The sequence below is a fragment of the Oryza glaberrima genome, chromosome 12 (assembly GCF_000147395.1).
Source record: "Oryza glaberrima chromosome 12, OglaRS2, whole genome shotgun sequence".
In the NCBI taxonomy this organism is placed as follows: Eukaryota; Viridiplantae; Streptophyta; class Magnoliopsida; order Poales; family Poaceae; genus Oryza; species Oryza glaberrima.
The window spans coordinates 3547042-3570516 of NC_068337.1; the positions used below are offsets into that span (position 1 = coordinate 3547042).

General features: G+C 51.5%; 1 protein-coding gene across 1 annotated transcript; it reads left to right on the top strand.

Moving 5' to 3' along the window:
• Nucleotides 1–724: 724 nt before the first annotated feature.
• LOC127757365 (uncharacterized) lies at nt 725–21029 on the top strand. Its single transcript, XM_052282868.1, has 3 exons — nt 725–1090; nt 4117–4587; nt 20759–21029. The coding sequence occupies exons 1-3, from the start codon at nt 725–727 to the stop codon at nt 20843–20845; spliced, it is 924 nt and encodes a 307-aa protein (XP_052138828.1). The 3' UTR covers nt 20846–21029.
• Nucleotides 21030–23475: the final 2446 nt, after the last annotated feature.

Sequence of the window (23475 nt, forward strand, 5' to 3'; positions counted from 1 at the left end):
TAAATATATGGTTTTATGATACACGTTCTTAGATATATATAGTTTTATGATAGACTAATCAAAGTACAAGCAGTTTTGTGAAGCTAGAATGAGTTCTCTTACTTGATGATACAATGTAGAGACTATACTGAGTTCTTTTTTTTTTTCCTTTTAAACTCTTGTTAACTAATTGGAAAAATACGAATTACCCCCCTTCCGAACTATCGCGGTCGACCGGATTATCCTCTAAACCAGAAAACCAAACATCGTTCACCCTCAACTTTCAATACGGGACAAATTACCCCCTTCGACCCAATCCAGAGCAGTTTTATCCTGCATGGTGTATGCGTGGCGATCCAGTCAGCATCTTATTTATTAAAAAATGTGGGACCCACCTATCATACTCCTCTTCCCCTCTTCCCCTCTCTCTTCTATAATTCTCTCTCTCTCTCTCTCTCTCTCTCTCTCTCTCGGCATGCACGTGGCGATGCTGGGACGGCGGCGGACGGCACGGTCGGCGTGCACGGTGGTGCGGCTGACAGTGGGCGGGGGCGGTCGGCACGGACGGCGACGGAGAGGGACTCAGAGGCGGAGGCGGAGGCGGCGCGGGAAACAGAGGCGGCGGCGGTGGAGCCGCCGGAGTGGCTGCGGACGTTGCCCGTGGCGCTTGAGTACGACCTGACGCTGGCGGAGTTCGCCGACCCCATCACCTAGATCCTTAGGATTGAGCCCGAGGCGTCCCGCTATGACATCTGCAAGATCGTGCCCCTGCTTCCCCAGCCCCCTGAGGACGACACCTTCCGCCGCCTCCTCCAATGCCGCCGACCCTTCCCCGACCTTCCCCACGCGCCTCCAGCAGGTCGGCCTTTCCGCCAAGAACCGCCGTGCCGCAAGCCGCCTTGTGTGGGAGAGCGGGGAGCGCTACACCCTGGAGGCATTCCGCGCCAAGGCGGCCGAGTTCGAGCCCTCGAGGCACGCCACACCGCCCAAGAACCCCACCCACCTTCAGCTCGAGGCCCTTTTCTGGGCCGCCTGCACCTCTAGGCCCTTCAGCGTCGAGTACGGCAATGACATGCCTGGCTGCGGCTTCGCCTCCCCTGACCGCCTCCGTGTCTCGCGCCGACCGCCTCTGCGTCCCACACTGCCGCCGCCTCCGTGTCCCTCGCCGCCACCGTTCGCGCCGACCGCCCCCGCTCACCGTCGGCCGCACCGCCGTGCGCTCGACCGCGCCGTCCGCTGCCATCCTCGCACCGCCGTGTGCATGCCGAGAGAGAGAGGAAGAGTGAGAGAGAGAATCAGAGAAGAGAGAGGAAGAGGGAACAGGAGTATGACAGGTGGGCCCCACATTTTTTTTAATAAATAAAATACTGACTGGATTGCCAAGCGTACGCCACGTAGGACAAAATTGCTCTGGATTGGGTCGAGGGGGGTAATTTGTCCAGTATTAAAAGTTGAGGGTGAACGATGTCTGGTTTTCGGGTTTAGGGGGTAATTCGGTCGGCCACGATAGTGGGGGGGGGGGGGAGTATTACAAGAAGTACTATAATTACACTGAGCAAAATTACAAGAAGTACTATACATATTGATGATACAACTATTAACTAATATACTATTTAATATGACATAAATCAGGTAGAGATGAACAGTCTACCTAGGATCTTGTGCACACAGGGAGATAAATGGACCGTAAGGTGTAATACTCCAGATACTCTGTTTTTAAGAGCAGGTACAAAGCACCCTATAAGTCAGCTGTAAACATATTTTAAAGAGATAAAATAGAGGAGAGAGAAGAGCAGCAGGCTACAGATTTACAGCCAGCTGCAGCACAGATTCGAAGATGCAATGTGTGTATGACAGGTGGGGTCAAGTTTTAATATTATAGTAAGTAGCTATTGTATGAATTGGCTATTAAATTGAGTATAAATGATTTGTAGCTAGTAGTTGGCTATACTATTAAACTTGCTCTGAATACTTACTCCGACTGACAATATAATTATTTATCTTCAAACTTGAACTACTCGTCTGTGTCAAAAATATACACATAGATACTTAAAAGATTCCATGCTATCAAAAGTATATCGTGACTTAAACATTTTATAAATTTTTTACCTGATTTAGTTTAGTTCCTTCATAATCCCTCCAAATTTCTTCCAATCCGAAGAATCCATCACTGTACCCTAACCATTTAATAGTTTTAGTGGTTAAAGCGAAATAATGATGCTGGCGGTTATATAAAAACAGATGAAGTAACTGTAAATCGAAGTAGTTAAATTTAGGAGTTTAAATCTTGCCAAACAGCCTAACTTAGTACCAAGTTAGTAACACTTAGCTTCTCTTGTATTTGTTGTCGTTGAGACAATAGTTTGGTTCGTAACTGTTCTCTGATAGAAATGAAACAAACGCATAAACAGACATACAGACAGCACATCCACTTTCTCTTATCTTCTCCTAAGCCACAACAATGATGTACCATTTGTTTTCCGTCATTTATGAATACCACCTGTTGCCGATGTGTTGTCAAATGCGTTCATTTATGTAGTAGAATCCCATATTTCAGATAGATACGCAACGAATTGGTTGCTACGAAAATGTCAGAGTTTTGTTGACACAAAATTGATTCATGCAACAACAATGATAACCGTCGTGCTTTCGTGATAACGAACGACTAGTTTTCAAGCAAACTAGTAAAGATCTTCACTTTCGTGGAAGAACCCGACTGATTTTCAGCGCAAACCAGTAAAGATCAACCGCACCCTAGATAACTAGGATTTGGCCAAAGAAACAAGAGTAAAAGTACGATGAAAACAGTAGAAGAAAATAATATAGGATGATAATTGTTCCAAAGCCCTACCAAGTGCAAAATCCATAGTATATAGTAAAGGAATACGCTGTACTGTATATATAGAAAACTCTAGGCAAATCCGTGATTAATTCTATCTAATCAAAACCGTCCTTTTTTAAGGACAACTTCCATGTAGACGTATACACGCCTCAGCCAAAGTCGCCTCCATCCTACAACGCTGTTCCAGCCCAAGTTTCAGAATTTGTTTCCCCTTGCTCTGGCAACAATGTGATCCTGTGTGGCTAGACTTCAACAGGCATATCATCAAACATAGCCATGCATCCAACCCCAGCCACATAAAATCAACCACTAAAGCCTCACATCCATTGAATCGGCAAAAGCTCCATCGCTGCATGCTAGCTGCATGAACTGACAAAATCTGAGAATTGCAGCCTCCCAAATCCCAACCTTCTTCTCTAGTTTCTGCAGCTCCCCAGCAACTTGTACACCTCCCGATGCATCACAAATTCCTGCCCTTGTCAAGCTAACCAATTCTTAAGCAAACCACTAAAACAATTACACCAACTATTCTATATAATTTGGCCTGTCTAAAATGACCTAACCAAAAGCCAAATTATGCTACTAACAAGTTTCCCATTTCATGACTCATCAGCTCATGGCAGATGATCATCTGCAAGATAGTGACATGACTGGACTAACTTGGATCACATTGCTGCTAGCTAGGGAGTTCCTGAAATCAGTGGCCAACGTTGATGCTGGCTACCCAAGAAATTAACACCTCGAAATCCAGATGCAGCAGCAGCTACCAGTCACTGAAACTGCAGTGGCAGCTGCGAGTGTTCAGAGTCACACAACACTGCATGCATCGCAACAAACGACTCCCAGCTGCATCCGTTTCCATCACTGAAAGCCCGAAACGAAATCAGCGACAGCATTCGACGCCATAGGAGCAGATAGAGAAGCATTTTCCCTTTTCAGCTAGGAGTGACGATCCATTTTGAGGCCAGGATTGTTCAGAGAGTTCCAATGGATATAATTAGGCACAGCTAAAAGATAAAATTTCATTAGGGAAGCTGTATTTTACAAGGTGCACACGAAATTGGAATTGGAATTCTGATTAGCCACCAAAACAGTTGAGGAAATAAGAGTGTGACAAAGCATAAGTTGCATGGAGACAAAGAAGATGACAGCTCTGATCAGAGCAACCTGAACCTCACAACTCGTATCCCTTTGCACAGCCAGCAGGTTAACCAGGTTCAGTCACTTCACTTCAGTGCAGTGCAGTTCAGGCAGGACTAAATACAGGCCTAAAGAAGGAAGAACACTAAGCTTAGTTTCAGGTTTATCTTCAGTTCAGAGTTCAGAACTTCAGACACAGGTTGAGAAAGAAAAGAAGCAGCAATGTCATCTGCAACTCTGCTCTAATCCTCTTTCCTTCCCAAGAAGGCCGACTGGGGCTGCTGGTGACGGCGCCGGGGCTGGGTCAGTACATCTCCGGCGCCATCCTGTTCGAGGAGACGCTGTACCAGTACGCCGTCGATGGCCGGAGGATCGTCGACGTCCTCGCAGAGCAAGGGATCGTGCCCGGGATCAAGGTCGACAAAGGGCCTCGTCCCGCTGGCAGGTCCGATCCCGAGTCTTGGTGCCAGGGGCTCGACGGCCTCGCGTTGCGCGAGGCCGCCTACTACCCACAGGGTGCCCGATTCGCCAAGTGGCGCACCGTCGTGTCCATCCCCAATGGCCCCTCCGCCCTCGCCGTCAAGGAGGCCGCCTGGGGCCTCGCCCGCTACGCCGCCATCTCCCAGGTTGGTCGACATTTCATGCACCAACCAGTCCAATCAGAGATAATCCATGAAATGCCATTGATAAGCATCTAAGTCTTAGAAATGTCATTGACAAGTGTGAGTTCCAAAAAATGTCATCGTACAAATGATTTTGTCCCAAAACTGCCATCGCCGTTAGGGTTCCGTCCATTCCGTGCTGTTAAATACACTGTTCATCCTATAGGACTTAACGGCGCGGAATGGACGGAACCATAACGACGATGGTATTTTTGGGACAAAATCGTTTGTACGATGGCATTTCTTGGAACTCACGCTTGTCGATGGTATTTCTGAGACTCAGACGCTTGTCAATGGCATTTCATGGATTATCTCAAAAACTTAAATATCGATCGACCAACCAATTAGAATAGTGTCATCAGCCATTCATCACAAAAGTTTAAGCCGATCAACCGCCACTAACATGGTGTCACAGTATCAGCCAGTTCGATTTAAAAGCTTAAAGCTCAAGCTGATCGATTGTTGCTCGCATTGCATCAGAATACCAACCAGTTTAAACCAAAATCTTAAACTGAACAACAATCCACCCACACAGTGTTACAACATCGGACAGTTAAACACAAAAGCTTAAATTGATTGACCAGTCGACCATTGACATGGCATCCTAGAACCCTCCAGTTCATCCCAAAGCCTTATACTGATTGATTAATAGTATCATTAACCAATTAATTCAACCTAAAATTATAAGTTGATCGATCGATACTGATATTGGCATTAGAACATCAATCAATTTAACCCAAAAGCTTAAACCGATCGCCTGATGCTATCATTTCATCAAATGCATGGATGGATGGATGCAGGAGGATAGGCTGGTGCCGATCGTGGAGCCAGAGATCCTTGTTAGCAACCTTCTTCACTAGAATCAAACAACGGTAGTTCTCAATTTCAACTTGGAAGTGTTTGACTAGAACAAGGTAGAATAAGAATAGGGATACAAGCTAATAGAGAGACTGGATTGCCCTAGTAGCTGCAGTAGAGATAGTAGCAAGAGAGGTAGTAGAGGAAGAAATGAAGATCGACAAGGTTCAGCCTGAACCAAGTCGCCGCCGCCGAAGCCGCTGATGCCTGTTTGATCTCTGTTCTGTTCCTTTTCCTGAGAGTGCAGCATCCCTTCCTTTCTAGCTCTCTGTTGGGCTTGCTTGGGCCAAGGATTGGGCTACTCACTGTGTTGGGTCGTAGTGCAGCCGGCCCAATTCCTAACAATACCCCTTCCTTTGAATCCGGCTTGTCCCCAAGCCGACAGCCTGAAGCTATGAAAAGCTTACCACCACTGGATCCCATGGCATTTGCAAAATAATCCTTGGTGAACATACAGCTTGCTCCATCCAAAAAAGAATAGCCCAATTGATAATCCATCCAATACAAATTGCATGTTGGACAACCTCAGAGAAGTGAAGACACCAATATTCAGCACAAGCACTAGAAGCATGTAGCATATAGGAAGTGGACCTCAGAGAAGTGCAGTCACCAATATTCAATACAAGCAATAGAAGCATGTAGCATATGTTCTCCTTCCCACAAGCTCTGAATTTACTGGCAGAAATTTGTACCATGGAAGAACAACTTGGGTGGATCTTAATAGTTGACTTGTAACAGAGCAAAAACTTGACAGTTTGAGTTGCTGAAGTTATGTCCAAAATGATAGGATGCTCTATTTTTCCTTGCCTTGTTTGGAGCAGAATACCTTGCAAAGGTTGCACAAAATAAACAACCATATGGATAACATCTTTAATTGGAAGTGCATAGCTTTCAACCTTCCATGTAGCCCCAGTAAAAAATAGAAGCACCAAAATATCATACCATCTCTTATCTATGAGGAAACACCATGGATTAAGCTCATCATCTATTAGTGCTACTAACAGATATATATTGCACCCGTTTCTTATCTCATCCAGCAGCTTAGTAGGTCAATTATCAATGTATTGGGCTGATGGACATAGCATCTCTGAATCTTCCTTGATACCAAGACCATCAATGAACATTTTTGCTGCAGTACTAATATTACCAGGATTGTCCTCGCCAACATCAACATCACTCTTCTTAATGTTTTTGCTCTGATCCACACTATCGAGTACCTTTTTCAGATTACCTTGCTTCAATAGTCTTGCCACCAAGCAGTTAGTTAATTGATAATTTTCTGGTTGTAGAGAGTAGCTGCCATTCTGAAACATCTCAGCATCTGGATCCCGCACTAATAGCACCAAAATTACTTGCATGAGTTCCAATGGGTCCACAAGTTTGAATGGCTTGCCTTGGAGAAAACAGTCCTTGACTGCAGAGTGAATCAACCATTTGGTGCCAACTGTAATAAGTAGCACACTATTCATGTATTGTTTAGTGTTCCAAGCAAAGAGACTCACTTCTACACTAACTTTCCAATGCTTCCAAGCAAATAGATGCACCATGATACTTCTCAAATTTTGATTTGGTGGAGGCCATGGTTTCATATCAGTCCAATGCAACATTATATCCATCATGTCAGTATGAGCTGCTCCAAATTTAGAAAATATCAATGCAAGCCAACCTACTTTAAGTGGCGGTGGCCATGGTGGAATGAAATAAAATCGCATCTCAGAATAATTGACTGCAGTCCAGGACACATACCACTTCTTCCATCCTAACCAAGCAAGTGGCCATGGGTTTCTCTTGGGGTGTTCCATCAGTGGCTTGTTGTCACTCTCAGTACATTTCATCGAACACTTCATAGGCACCTGATCTCCCACGCAGATGGCAGCACCAAGCTTCAGCCCCGTGGGTGGAGATGGTTCCACCAATGATTTCGTGAACTCCACAGGGCTAGCCATGAGTGGGAATGCAAGCACAACTTGTTCAGTGCCCCGTTTGACGCCGGAGCCAGACATCGAACACTTAGCATGCGTCACCTTGGGGTGGTCAAGATTGTTGATGTAAGTGGCACCGATTGCGTTCCCAGCAGCTACCAACTCCATAGAGGCCGCGGCAGTGGTGGCGGACGTAACCACTGCAGCCACAGTGAGATCAGGCTCGACGATAGGACCGGAGCATTTCATCGAACACATGGTGGGCGTGACCTTGGGTGAGTCCTTGGTGACGACGCATGAGGCGTGGCCCTTGTCCTTGTTGTTTCCTAGCTCCCAGGCAACTGTTGGAGCAGTATCCTCAGTAATGTGACTTGAAATCGCCGTCGCCCAAGTGAGGTTGTTGTTGGGGCATTCAGTCAAACACTTGGTAGGCGCTGGAGTAGGTGGTGCCATGGGTGCTGTAGGTGATGTAGCCTTGAGGACAGCGGTGGTTGCCCTGATGGCTGCAATTGTCTCCTCGGCAGCCTTGCTCCTACGAGCCTCTACCTCCTCCAACTTCTGTAGTATTTGATTGAACTTCTCCTCTTGTCTACGGTTGGCCTCCATCAACTCAAACCTCTCAAGAATCCGATCTAAAGCTTCGTCCATGGATATTCCCTCCTTGTTCATGGTGGACTTGATGGGAACGGGCTCTGCTATCCTTTCATCATCATTGAACACCTTATGTTGGCTTGGCATTCTGTCGAACAGGTTGTGTGCGCTAGATTCTTGAACACCCCCCTTGCGCAATTCTTCCTCCACCTTGCACCGCTGCCTTCCTAAGACCTCCATGACGAGAAATCCCACGAACCGAGTAGCTCTGATACCAGATTGTTAGCAACCTTCTTCACTAGAATCAAACAACGGTAGTTCTCAATTTCAACTTGGAAGTGTTTGACTAGAACAAGGTAGAATAAGAATAGGGATACAAGCTAATAGAGAGACTGGATTGCCCTAGTAGCTGCAGTAGAGATAGTAGCAAGAGAGGTAGTAGAGGAAGAGATGAAGATCGACAAGGTTCAGCCTGAACCAAGTCGCCGCCGCCGACTCCATTCACTCCTGGGAGGACCTGTGCCAGCAGTTCATCACAAACTTCCAGGGCACATATCCCCGCCCGGGGGAAGAGGCGGACCTACACGCTGTACGGCGGAAGGATGATGAGTCCCACCGTTCATACATACAGCGCTTCTGTCGGTCCGCAACACCATTCCGTGCATTCCAGCCCACGCGGTTGTATATGCATTCTGGAACGGCATGCGACATAATCGCATGCTGGAGAAGATCGCCTCCAAGGAGCCCAAGACCACTGCCGAGCTCTTCGAGCTGGCGGACAAGGTGGCCCGGAAGGAGAAGGCGTGGGCCTGGAACTCTCCCGGCACCGGTGCGGCGGCTGCGGCTACCCCCGAGTCTGCCCCCCGCTCTAAGCGGCGAGATAGGAGAGGCAAACAGTCCTTTCCGATGACGAAGGTCATGTCCTTGCGGCAGACGGGCCCACGCGGGCCCTACGCAAAGGAAAGGCCACTGGCGATAAGCCGAGCCCCACTGTTCCCTCCGGTGAGGGCCGGTCGGCGGACAAGTGGTGTTCGGTACACAACACCTACCGCCACAGTCTCGCTGATTGCCGCTCGGTCAAGAATTTGACCGAGCGGTTCCGAAAGGCTGATGGGGAAAAGCGGCAGGGTCGACGGGAGGACAAGGCCCCCGCGACCTCAACCGGAGACCGGCGAGAGGAGGCCAAGAACAAGTCCCCCGCCGATGAAGGCGGAGACAGTGAAGATTTGGATTTCCAGATACCTCAGGGTACCGTCGCCACGCTCGACGGGGGGGCTTGCGCTCACACCTCTCGCCGAAGCTTCAAGGCCATGAGACGAGAGCTTCTGACTGCTGTTCCCACGCATGAGGCGGTCCGGAAGGCGCGTTGGTCGGAGGTGAAGCTCACGTTCGACCAGAGCGACCATCCGACGGTGCTCGCTCGGGTTGGGAAGTTGGCCCTGGTGGTCTCCCCGACCATCCTCAATGTCAAGATGAAGCGTGTGCTGGTGGATGGCGGGGCCAGTCTGAGCATCATCTCCCCGACTGCCTTTGATGCGCTCAAAGCCCCGGGGATGAAGCTTCAGCCGTCGCTCCCAATCATTGGCGTCACTCCGGGGCACACGTGGCCGCTTGGCCACGTGGAGCTTCCGGTGACTTTCGGCGACTCCACCAACTTCCGCACTGAGCGGATCGACTTCGATGTGGCGGATCTCAATCTGCCCTACAACGCGGTTCTGGGCAGACCCGCGTTGGTGAAGTTCATGGCCGCCACCCATTACGCCTACCTCCAGATGAAGATGCCGGGTCCTGCTGGCCCCATCACCATTTTTAGTGATGTCAAGGTTGCCCTCGCCTGCGCGGAGCAGCGCGCAGGCAACCTGGCGGTGGCCACGGAACCACAGGCCCCTGAGACCTCTGCGTCCGGCGCTTCCAAGAAGCGCCTCACCTCGACTGACGAGGTGCCCGTCAAGGAAATTCCCCTTGGCGACGACCTGTCCAAGACCGCCAAGATTGGCGGAACTTTGGACGCCAAATAGGAAGGTGCGCTCGTCTCCTTCCTGCGGGCAAATTCTGATGTTTTCGCGTGGAAACCGTCGGATATGCCCGGGGTCCCCAGGGAGGTGATCGAGCACCGCCTTACCGTGCGGCCGGATGCACGACCTGTCCGGCAGAAGGTGCGGCTTCAAGCCCCGGAGCGGCAGACCTTCATCAGGGAGGAAGTGGCATGACTCCTGGAGGCTGATTTCATTCCAGAGGTGATCCACCCGGAGTGGCTGGCAAACCCGGTGGTCGTCCCGAAGGCCAATGGCAAGCTACGGATGTGCATCGACTACACTGACCTCAACAAGGCATGCCCCAAAGATCCCTTCCCTTTGCCACGCATAGATCAAATAGTCGACTCCACTGTGGGGTGCGACCTTTTGTGTTTTCTGGATGCATACTCTGGGTACCATCAGATTCGTATGGCTAGGGAAGATGAGGAAAAAACCGCTTTCATTACACCTGTGGGTACTTTTTGTTATACAAATATGCCTTTTGGGTTGAAGAATGCATGCCCTACTCTTCAGCGCATGACTCGTATTACTTTAAGTAATCAGATAGGGCGCAATGTAGAGGCGTATGTCAATGACCTGGTAGTGAAGACACGCCACCAGGACACGTTGCTACAAGACCTGGCCGAAACTTTTGATAGTCTTAGGTCCACACGCGTAAAGCTGAACCCCGATAAGTGTGTGTTCGGTGTGCAGGCGGGGAAACTTCTATGTTTTCTAGTCTCTTCCCGAGGCATAGAAGCAAATCCTGAGAAAATATGTGCGATAGAGAGGATGCGCCTCCCCAGCAAGCTTAGGGATGTGCAGTGCGTCACTGGATGCATGTCCGCCCTGAGTCGGTTTATATCGAGACTGGGTGAGAGGGCGCTGCCCCTATTCAAACTCTTAAAGCGCTCCGGGCCGTTTGTATGGACGGAGGAAGCTGAGCAAGCTCTCAATCAGCTGAAAGCTTACCTCACTTCCCCCCCTCCCCATCTTAGTAGCCCCGGGACCGGAGGAATCATTGCTACTCTACTTGGCCGCGACCCCCCATATGGTGAGTGCCGCCCTAATAGTTGAGCGTGAGGAAGGCGAACGGGAGGGCCCTCCGGCCTGCGATGGCCCCTCGTCCCCCGAAGGTCTAGCGCCCAAAGCTTCCTGCCCCAGGGAGGGCCCTGAGGCCCCCAAGGGAGGAGTGGAGGCTTTGGCAGGTGGCCCTGGGCTTGATGATCTCGAAGCAGTCCGAGATCCCCCCGAGGCCCCCGAGCAGGGGCGCCCCAGATCATCTGCCCCTGACAACACGAACCGGTCCCGCCGAAAGGTGCAGCGGCCCGTCTACTTTGTCAGTGAGGCACTTCGGGATGCGAAGACCCGGTACCCACAGGCTCAGAAAATGCTTTATGCAGTTTTAATGGCCTCAAGGAAGTTGCGCCACTATTTCCAAGCGCATCGGGTTTCCGTAGTGACATCGTACCCTCTCGGCCAAATTTTGCACAACCGAGAGGGCACTGGACGGGTTGTAAAGTGGGCCATCGAGCTGGCTGAGTTCGATCTGCACTTTGAACCACGGCACGTGATCAAAAGCCAAGTCCTGGCTGACTTCATCGCGGAGTAGACCCCAGTGGACGAACCTGTTCCACCCAACGTCCCCTCCCTCCCCGGAGACGAAGAGGACCCAAATGCCGACGTTCATGATGGGCACTGGATTATGCATTTCGACGGCTCCCTCAACCTTCAAGGTGTAGGTGCCGGAGTCACGCTGCCTTCGCCAAGCGGGGACGTCCTTAAATACGTCGTTCGGCTCGATTTCCGAGCCACGAACAACATGGCGGAATACGAAGGACTCCTCGCGGGATTGAGGGCGGCGGCCGGAATGGGCATCCGCCGTCTCCTGGTCCTAGGTGACTCCTAGCTGATCGTGAATCAAGTGTCCAAAGAGTACCAGTGCACTGACCCACAAATGGACGCATATGTCCGAGAAGTGCGGCGCATGGAACGTCACTTCGACGGACTCGAGCTCCGGCACGTGCCCCGACGCGACAACACAGTCGCTGATGAGTTGTCGCGTGTTGCGTCGGCACGAGCCCCACTCCCCCCGGGGACCTTTGAAGAAAGACTTGCGCAGCCATCGACGCGACTGAACCCCTCGAGGGACCGCGACGACACGCCCTCTGCCCCGACCCTTGGCGACCCGCGGCCCTCGGGGCCCGAGGGGGTCGACCCCGACCCCTTCGTCAGGTCATTTGGATGACCGACATCCGGGCGTATCTCGACGGCAGTACTCTTCCTGAGGATCGCGCAGAAGCTGAGAAGCTTGCGCGCATCTCCAAGCGGTACGTCCTCGTAGAAGGGACCCTCTACCGGCGTGCCGCCAACGGGATACTCTTGAAGTGTGTTTCTCGAGAGCAAGGCATCGAGCTTATAGCTGACACCCATCAGGGTGAGTGCGGGGCCCATTCGGCCTTACGAACTTTGGTCGGTAAAGCCTTCCGACAAGGTTTTTACTGGCCGATCGCATTGCAAGACGCCCAAGAATGGGTTCGACGATGCAAGGCATGCCAGTTCCACGCCAAGCAAACTCACCAGCCGGCCCAAGCCTTGCAGGTTATCCCACTCTCTTGGCCTTTTGCGGTCTGGGGACTAGACATCCTTGGACCATTCAAGGCGGCTCAAGGCGGGTATCAGCACCTGTACGTCGCCATCGACAAGTTCACCAAGTGGCCTGAAGCTTACCCGGTCGTCAAGATCGACAAGCATTACGCCCTCAAGTTCATCAGGGGCATCACGTCACGATTTAGAGTGCCCAACCGCATCATTACAGACAACGGCATCCAGTTCACCAGTGAGCTGTTTGGCGACTACTGTGACGACATGGGCATCAAATTGTGCTTTGCCTTGCCCGCCCACCCCAAGAGCAACGGCCAAGTCGAGCGGGCCAACGCCAAAATCCTCAAAGGCCTCAAGACCAAGACGTACAACGTCTTGAAGAAACACGGGGATTCGTGGCTCGAGGAATTGCCCGCCGTGTTGTGGGCAAATCGGACCACTCCAAGCCGCGTCACTGGGGAAACGCCATTTTTCCTGGTGTACGGGGCCGAAGCGGTCCTACCCTCGGAGCTTTCCCTGGATCGCCTCGCGTCGCGCTGTACAATGAGGCCAACCAGGATGATCTTCGCCGCGACGATCTCGATTATCTCGAAGAACGGAGAAGGCGTGCGGCCCTGCGTGCCGCGCGCTACCAGCAAAGCCTACGGCGCTATCATCAGCGCCACGTCCGGGCCCGGTCACTGCAAGTTGGCGACCTCGTCCTACGCCGTGTGCAATCGTGTCTGGGGCTGAGCAAGCTCTCGCCAATGTGGGAAGGGCCATACAAAGTTATCGGCGTTCCCCGGCCAGGCTCCGTTTGACTAACCACAGAGGATGGCACAGAGTTGCCTAACCCTTGGAATATCGAACACCTTCGTCGCTTCTATCCATAGCATCGAGATTTTTTGCTTTCCAAGGAGCTCGGGCCAACCCCCGCACAACCCCTCGGTTTGTGTGGGCTTGGCCGGGGGCTGCCACTGTGTATCTTTTTCCCTTTACAAGCAATGAATTTTTCTACTTAGTGCGAAGCCCGTTATGCCCCCCTTTTGCTCTCTCTTTCCTCTGGCTTGTCCTGGTTCAACGGATAGTTCGCGCTTACTCTGAGCCCTAAGTGCCGTGGGGCGACCTGAAAACCGCCGAAAGGGAGCACAAACGCGGGCCGCGCCCCGGGTTGCGCCGAACCCCGGGGGCTCAGAAGGGCCTACACACGGCCGTCCCCGAGCCCCGGTCGTCGTAGCCCCGGTCTGGCCATTCCCGCTGGGCGGCTCCCTCGGGGCGACGGTCTTGCCTTTCACCACTTAGGCACCACGGACCGAGCGCGGATTTTACCTTTTCGCTAGAACAAGCCCGAAGGGGGGAGATGGGGTAAAAGCGGCATTTCGATCACAGGCAGTCTAATTATACCTTTATGTCTGGGTTTTTTTCTTCTCTCTATGTTACAGGCATCCGATAGAAAAGGCAAAAGAGTAAAAGGAGTTAAAGAGTTTTCAATTGCAGAACAAAACAGGATGGCATGATGGCCTAGATACAAAAGGTGCTTGCTACAGGCACACAGCAAAAGGGAATAAGAAGCGTGAGCGGTCATGGAGTGCCCGACCCCCCGAGACCGGCGCCGCTAACGATGTCGTCCCAGTCGTCGCCGCCGTCATCGTCCCCGCTTCCGCTCTCCTCGCCCGAGGTAAGCCCGGAGGTGAACCGGGGGGCCGACCCCTCGAAGCTCGAGACGATCGCGTCGGCCGCCTCCCGGACTTGCTCCCGGGCCCTTGCTTCGGTCCCTGGGGGAAAATCTTCAAGCGCACGCCACGGCACGAAGTCGGGGTCACGCGCTTGGTGGCTCGCAAGGACCAGCTCCATCGCAGCCCGCGCCAAAGAAGCCGACGAAGACTTTATGGTTTTGCCGACCTCCTCCTCTAGCCTCTCCAGGTCCGCCGCTAGCCCGTTCAGCCGAAGTGCGAGTGACGGCTGCGTGGGCGGAAGCTTGCTGTCCCGGCGCACGGAGATGCGGACTCGACGCCCCGCGCGCTCCAGCCGGTTGACTGCGTCGGAGAGCTGCCCGGGCCCAAGCTCGTTGGTGAGGCGGAGAGCCGCGATCTCCCCAGCCTGATCTTGCACCAGGCGCTCCAGGTCGGCGAGGGTGCTCCGAGCCGTGGCAAGTTGGCTAGCCAACTCCGTGCCGCCGGACGGCCCGCTCGTTGCCAAGTTCTTCTCCCGGGCCTCCAGCTCGGAGGTCTTCGCCACTATCGTCGCGCGCTCAGCGCGGGCGCTCTCCAGATGACGAGCCTCGCGCCCGGCAACAGCCTTCTCGCCTCTCGCGAATTGCTCACTCAGCCGACGCGAAGCTACCTCGCGGCGGCTCACCTCGGCTTCGCGCTCGGCAAGTGCGGCATCCCGCTCCCGGCTTGCCTTCTCCCACAGCCATAGTTCTTCCGCGCGGCGATCCGCGGAACCTTTCGCGGCAAGAGTGATCCGGTCACGCTCGGCCACGGCCTCTTCACGGAGGCGAAGGGAAGCCTCCACCTCCGCCGCCGTTCTCTCATGAGCGGCCAAGGTGGACTCCCGCTGATCTAGCAGGCGCGCTCGCTCCTCCAGCTCCTGGGCCCGCCGCGCCTGTTCTTCGCAGCGCGCGTTTTGCTCGCGCTAGTTCCGATCGAGGACTTCAAACTCCTGCGCGGAGTGAGCACGGTCATCCAAGGCCTTGCGCTCAGCCTCGAGTGCCGACGTCCGAGCCCGCAGGGAAGCGTCAGCCTCCGATGCCCGCCGCTCGTGGGCAGCGGCTGCGTTGAGGATGCCGCGCGCGTCCCTGATCCTCTTCGCCAAGTCCTCGGTGTGAGCCTCATACTGGAGGCGGATGTCGCCCAGCGCTTCGTCCAGGACGCTCGAGGCGATCAGCGCCGCCTGCCGCTCCTCCTCCGTCTCCCGCATGATGGAGTCCAGTACCTCCTCGCGCGCCTGGATTTTTGCTAGTTGGGCTTGGTGCATTTTGCGTCCCATCCTCACCATGTCGTCCACAGCGTGACTCCCCTCCTCGACCCGCGCGTGGTCCGCGGTGAGCTGGGCCCACTCTGCATCCAGGGCCATCCGCTCTTCCGCCAGGGCTTGAACTTGGGTATTCAGCCCTTCTCGTACAGTGGAGTCGGCGGCGGCGAGCACCTACAGAAGTGGCTCCATGCTCGCCGGAGTCGAGGAGGGAAAGGCCGCGGTCCGCCCCCGAGACGACGGTGTGCTGCTGGATCCTCCGCGAGACTGGGGCTGTTCTCGGCCCCACTTCTGCGAGACCAGCCTCGAGGGCGCCCCAAGCGCAAGGGGGAACGGCTGTCCCTCTCACCCCCCGCTTCGGGTCCTCGGGTAGATTCAGCCTCGGCCTCGACTTCGGGCTCGGGACTGGCCTCGGCCTCAGCTTCAGCCTCGGGTCCGGGACCGCCCTCGGCCTCAGCCTCGGCCTCGGGCTCGGGACCGCCCTCGGCCTCGGCCTCAACCTCCGGCTCGGGGCCACCTCCGGTTTCGGCTCTTGGGCCGCGTCTTCCTTCACCCCCTGATCCTGAGTAGTGCTCCGCGTAGGCCCTGGTCCCGGAATCTCCCTCGGGAGGAGCGTCGCCGCTCCTATCGCCCGCGGCAGGTCGGTTTCCGCCTGAGGGTCGCTCGGGATCAGGCCCAGTGTGTGACTTCTGGGCCCCGCCGCGAGGCCGCGAAGACCCCCGCGGCCTTAGATTGGCCGGGCCCAGATTGCCCATGCGAGGGGTCGGACCCTGAAATTCCCTGAGAAGGAATCTCGCTACAAGGGAAGCCAGATCATGTTAACAAGAGAAAATAAAGGGACAAGAGAACGGGTTAAGTAAGAGCACCGAAGTGAGCGCCAATGATCGTACCTACGGGGATAGCGGTTGAAGGTCCACTTCGGGGGCTCGATGAAGCTTCCCCGGCATGGCTCCGTTTGCCCTATCTTCCGGAGCCGTTTCTTTTTCTGCCCAGCCTCGGGCTCGGCTGGTCGCTTGTGGCCCGCTGGCTCTGTTGCGCGCTCGGCACCCCCTCCACGCGGGGGAGAGGGCGGTCGGGAATAGGCCACCTTCCGCTTCCCCTTTGGGTCGCCGACGAATTCGCCTCCAGATCCGCGGCTCGATCCGGGCGCCCTTGAGCCATCGCCGCCTGGACCACTGGCATGACTACCGCCCGCGGTCACGCCACTGCTTCCCCTGCTGACGGCGCTACCGCCGGCGCCGCCTCGGCTAGACCGGTTCCTGCCGGCGCCGATGGCTGACATCACGGCCAGGATGCTCTCCCGATCGCGGTCACAACAGAGAGGAAGAATCCCATCGGGGATTAGTGTTGGCTCAGCGGAGTCTAGGCCCAGCACCCGACGAATCACCCTCTTCGCGTCCTCCTCGCTCTAGTCCCAGCGCTCGCCCACATGTGTCCGCATGGGGTCGTTGGGACTAGTGTATTCCCACGCTCCACGGGATCGTTCCTGGAGAGGCGCGATGCGGTGGCGGAAGTAATCACCAAAGACCATCGCCCCTGTGAGGCCTAGGCTCCGCAGGCTCCTGAGGCGATCCCACACCGCGTCGTATTCCTCACCCAGCTCCGACGTCGCCAGCCATGCGGCAGACCTTTCGGGAGGGCCAGCGGTAACTCGAAGTCGTGGATGGTCCGGCAAAGCGGTGTAGAACCAGTCCTTCTTCCAGTCCTCCCATTTCTTGCGGAGGTGGCTCTCGATGTACTAGCCCGCTGTGCCCGGTCGGGGCTGGAAGTAGCATCCCCCCACCACTGCGCCTTGCAACAGCTGCGGGATGAAGAAGGCCTGGAACAACCGCATCGTCGGTTGCACCGCAATGAACATCTCGCACAAATATGCGAAGATGGCCAGCGTCATCATGGCGTTGGGTGCGAGATGCAAGGCCTGAATCTCATAGAAATCCAGAACTTCATGGAAGAATCTGGAGAACGGTGGGATCAAGCCCGCCATGGTGAAAGACAAGAGGTGTACAGATCGCTCCGGATATCACGGCCGCGGCCGCGACTCTCCCGCCCGCACGACGGCACCGTCCGGCATGATCTTGCGAGGAAGGCTAAGGTGCCTGTCTGCCGTGATGCGGGAGGAAGGGAGCACTGCGTCGCCGGTGTCTTGGGCCATGGCAATCGGCGGAGAGATGGTGGAGAGCGAGGAGTACGAGACATTATGAGGTGGCGAGAGTGTTAGAGTTCGAGAAGCGAAAGAACGAGTGGGCGATTGGCGAAAGGAAGAAGGCAGAGTCTCCTCCTCCGCCCCTTTTATCCTCGCCTCATCTGTGCTCGCCTCCTCGTTTCGCGCCCCCATAACTGCCCTCACGATCTTCGCGCCCGCATTCGTCTCTCCGCATCCTGCGCCCAATCATCACGTCGCCCGTTGCGTCTATTTCCACCTTTAGTGCGCCTGTCAGTGGCACACTCGAGGTGGAGTGTGCAACGGCCAAAAGCGCAAGTTGGGCAAACCATCACCGCTACCGTCGCAGGAGTAGCAGGCGAGAGAATCGAGGCGTGGTCTAAGTGACCCCCCGGTTATCGCGCCTCAAGCATCTTCATCATAAGCGCAGTCAGAGGCGGTCAAACCGCTGTCATGGTTGGTGCGCCAACCTGGCCACGCGATGATATCCTTTTGGATTCCCTGCCGGGCCCACAACCCCAGCTTGAGGAGTCGTGAGGCGCCATGACAGAACGATCCTGAGAAATCGATATCTGATATAGCGCCGGGGGCTACTGTCGGAGATATGGGCCCGGGGGTATGAGAAGTAGAGGGGAATTACTTTCCCTCCGGCCACATGACTCTGCAGGTTGGCCCCTCTCGTGCGCCATGCGAGTCGTAGAAGCGGCGGGGGGGGGGGGCCTCAGGGCATGACGTCACCCCCTCGGGCTCTCCCACGCCTTCGCCTCGAGGCCCTCACCCGGCCGCCACGCGGCAGAGGGAGAGAGCAAGAGGCGAACGCAGGCTGAACAGCCATAAATGTGCAACGCCCCAACTGCCCTTCACCGCATTTAATGCGGTCAGGGCAGACGTGCGGCGCGCCCAGCTAACCCTGTCCATCGGATGTGACCGGCCCGTCTCCGCCACATCCGATGGATAGGGCAGTCATGTCCTCACGTCGCCTTTGTCCCTGGCGGAGTGGGAGTGGGACCCGTCACATCCGGGCGTCACTCGAGGAAGGGCTGTTACATGTCACCGTTCATTTATGTGGGAATGACAGGGCTGTCCCCCGTGTCAGACGGGGGATGGCGCCGGGTTCCGCTCAAGAAACGGTTATTGCTTAGCTTCCGGGAGAAGGCAGAGTTTGAAGCCAAAAAAAAAGAGTGGAGTGGGGTTCCCCCCATAGAGGGTAGGTAGAGGCGGCACATGTGGTATCCCCTTAAGCTATAAAAGGAGGACCCTGCCCACTGAAAAAGAGGACGACGTCCAGAATACCTGAACTCCAGAAGAGAGAAAGCAAGTGCGCTCTCTGGAGTGAAGAAACCCTTGTAAAACTCATCCATAATCCCAAACACAGGAGTAGGGTGTTACGCTCTATAGCGGCCCGAACCTGTATAATCCGACTGCGTGCAAGCTAGCCGGTAGTCCTAGGGACGAGCAGGCGACTTCCGAGAGACGAGCCTCCGCCCCCGGCCGAACTCACGAAAGGGGGGTCTCACGACTCCCCGCTATTGAGGGTCTTCCCTCGATAGAATAAGATATAAATCACACTTAAAGTACTATGAGTGATAAAACAACTCATAACAAAATAAATTATAATTACGTAATTTTTTTTAATAAGACGAATGGTCAAACATGTGAGAAAAAGTCAACGGCGTTATCTATTAAAAAACGGAGGTAGTATATATTAGTAAGTGCTTTGCGAGAATTAGGATCACAAGAAGCTTCTCTGAAAACTATGAACATATATATATATTAGCACATCGAGAGGATGCATCATGGGTACTGTATTTTACAAGGTTTTCTAGATCACAAGAAGCTTCTCTGAAAACTCTGAAAATAGATGCTGCCAATCTGCTTAGACATATGGACATCGGAGGATGCATCATGGTTGCTGTATTTTACAAGGTTTTTCTAGATCTTTGTTTTTTTGGTTTCATTAGATGTTTGGCTCCTCCCATCTGTACAAGGATGCTTTGGTAGATTTGTCGTAAGGTTTTGTAATGATCTACGGATTTGCATGGTTGCTGCAAAATTTTGCATGTATATATACACGACGCTTGAACGTCGATATGTAATAATAATGGCTAATTTTTAATGATATATCGACTATGGAGTACTTCGTTTGGGTCTTATACGCACCATAGTTCTTCAATTAATCCACACCCATCGGATGGCCTAATCAGCCAAAGAAAAGGCCAAATTTTAAAGTTTTAAACTTAAATTTGAGATATTTGTAACGTTGTTTCTTTTTCAGCATTGGTTTTTAAATCACTCAGAACATATATATATATATATATATATATATATATATATATATATATATATATATATAAGTTTTACCTATAAATTCTTTTTTTTCCTTGGCTTATTAGGGAAAAAAGCCAAACGATGGGGCCTCTAATTTGGATGAGTTTACTTAGGAGATAGAAAATTAATTTAATGCCCCAAAATAATTTTGATAATATGGAGTATAGTGGCATTTATCACTCTACTGAACAGCCAAAGTTTAAACATGATATACACATTGGAAAAAAAAAGACAAATCATGGCATGGCATGAATAGTGTAGGTATTAATTGTTCGTATGATGGATTTAGACTCGGTTGAGAGCTTATTCAACGGAATACATATACTCAATACACATGCTATCAAATGTTTTAATAGTTTTTTCATAATCATTAACTTGGCATTTTAATGAATAAAGGGGCGTTCCTCGAGAAATAAAAAGAGTTCCCCACAAGGCTTGCCCATGTAGAAGCCAAAGATAAGCTTACCTGCAATAAACTTGTGCTACTTATTACTCATCAAATTATTGATATGGATTGTCTACTTGACTAAGGATAAATTAAATATTTTAGGAAATAAACTCAATAAATAATAAGCGGCGTTAATTTGATGAACTAGATGAAAAGAAGGGGGCCTCGATCATCAGGTGGTGGACTCAATATGGTGTTAATATGATGACTTGAGGAATTCGGCTCTAAAGAAATGCTAGAATTTTCAATGCAGCTTACGGCTCAGTACAAGGAGTGGTGGACTCGATCATCACAATGTACAAGGCGTGGGAAGAAGCCCAAGAAAATCCAACTTGGATGATTTTACGCCGTTTGCTGATGCTAGTGGCTTTCCATTTCCTAAAACTCTATGTAATTCTTCCCCTATGGACTGATGGTCTCCTTTTTTTTTTTGAGAACTTTGATGGTCTGTTTTGAGGTGGTCTATAGTTTTTATCTCGTAATATTAATGAAATGTCAGAGATCCTATGCGTCCCCTCGAAGAAGAAGGGCCCTAAAACTAAGGATAATTTAAGTTTACGTACTCATCTTATTATCATTTGTCGACATCTTATTATCATTTGTCGACATGGAGAGCAAACAAGTTTAGAACAAGGCAACAACTTAATTAAAAGTATCAAATCTTTGCACGTCAATATAAGAATCTTAAACAAAATTTATGTTACACTAGCAAATAATTGTGTCATCTCAACTTCGTGTGACATGAAACTTATGGGTAAACTTCAATTTTTTTTAGATAATGGAATAAAACATCACGGCCTTTGCTCATCAGAGCTACAGCCAATTATTACAAAAGTAACATCCAAACACTGAGTGCAGTTCAAATGAATTAAACACACCCAACAAAATAAAAGATCAAACTAAGATAATGAGAGCACATTTATTCAATTCTATTTGTGAATCTCCATCCATAGTTTGCAAGGAGTTACGTGACCGTTGTCTCAAGCCTACGACATGCAACCTTCATAAGCTCTCGATCATCTTTACACATTTGCAGCTATGCCCAAAATCGGAGCCAATATGTTGCCCTGAAAATTACCTGCATATATGAGATAGATGGTGATTTGTCAAAAACTATATCATTCCTAGTCAACCACAGAGCCCAACATATGGTAAACTTCAATAAACTATGTTTTTTTTATTAAAACAATTACTATATTGTAATTGTATCTGCACATATCATATAAACTCTAAAAACACACAATTTCCTTTGCTCTTTACTCTATATATATATATGTTTATTAATTAGGCGTTTCAGGTGTTGTGTGTGCATCACTAGTGAACCTAAGACTATTTTGATGAAGGTAGTACCTTTTGTTGGTCCTGAACTGTTAAGTTGGCTATGGCTGCAACGAGAAAATTGACATTTAGCCATCATCGGGATGGGGTTTCGCCAGAATGCCACTTCGGATTGTGGCTTCGTTATAATGCCATCTTCGGACGACGCCACATTGCTACTTTGCCATTTCGACCAAATTAGCTGATTTGCAAATGATTTCCACCGTGGTGTGTCAAAATTGCCCCTGTGACCATTTAGTTGACTTGCGTGGAGGAGATGGATCCCCGGCGCTGGCGCGGCTGGGGACGGGGACGGCGCTGGCATGGGTGGGGAAGGCTGCTCGGCTCGGCGGCGCGGCTTGGGATGGTGGTGGCGTCGGCGACGCCATCTGCGTCGACGTAGGAGAACATCCCCACCTGCCCCAACCATGTCGGCGTCGCCGCCGTCCCCGTCCCCAGCCGTGCCGCCGCCTTCCCTGTCCCTAGCCGCACCGCCGCCGCCTGTATGTCCATATGCTCCACTGTCTCCATCCCTCCCTCACGCTAGAAGCATCTCGATGACACGCACGGAGGCGGTGCGACGATGGCTAGATCTGAGGGTGGGGCGGCTGCTACATCTGAGGCGGGGGAGACGGTGGCGGCTATGGCGGCGGTGGCGTCAGCTAGATCTAGGGACAGCCTTCCCCACCCACGTTGGTGCCGTCCGCGTCCCCGTCCCGAGCCGCGCCGGCGTCGTCCCCGTCCACAGCCACGCCACCGAGCCGAGCTGTGCATCTGCAACGAAGAGGAGGAAGAGTGAGAGATGAGATGGGATCAAGGGTATTTTAGTCATCTCAGCAAGAAAAAACACTGCAAAAAATATTAAATTGAGAAAAAATGGATGAAATGGCATTGCAACATGTTACCCCTGTTTGAGGGTGGCATTTTAACGTAACCACTTTTGGAAGTGGCATTTGAGCGAAACCCCGTTTTGACAATGGCTAAATGTCAATTTTCTCGGCTGCAACAAGCTCTATAACTACAATTTCAACAGTAGAGCTCTATTACTGTTATTCTGTGCTTTAATTGTAGCCAGCTGAGCCAAAAAGACATGTTGTTTTTCGAACCATTCATATAAGGGGCATTTGTAAATTTGCCACCGTTTTTTTTCAATTTTGCAAGGATGCCACTCGAATGACAATTCTAGTGGTATTTTTGTAATTTTCTAGTGACAGTCTTGTAATAACGATTCAAAGTAGTGATAAATTTGCAATTGCCCCTTCATATAATCATTTAAAACTACATTTTCACTTTATTCTAAATTACTTTTTTTTAGCATTGTTCTAACTTAAACGTTCTTGACTTTGACCATCAATTTGTTAAAATCCAAAGTGTTTAGAGTAAATTATAGTTTGTATCACCATTTAACCAATTTTCACCTTGGACAAAGTAGTTTTTATTTTTATTACACATTGGACCACCCCAACTCTCTTATTAGGTACTCTCTTCGTTTCAGGTTATAAAACATTTTGACTTTGGTCGAAGTCAAACTACTCTAAATTTGTATAAAAAAAGTAGTAATATTTACAACACCAATATAGTTTTACTAAATCTATAAGTGAATAAATTTTCATAATATATTTGTTTTGGGTTAAAAATATTACTATTTTTTTA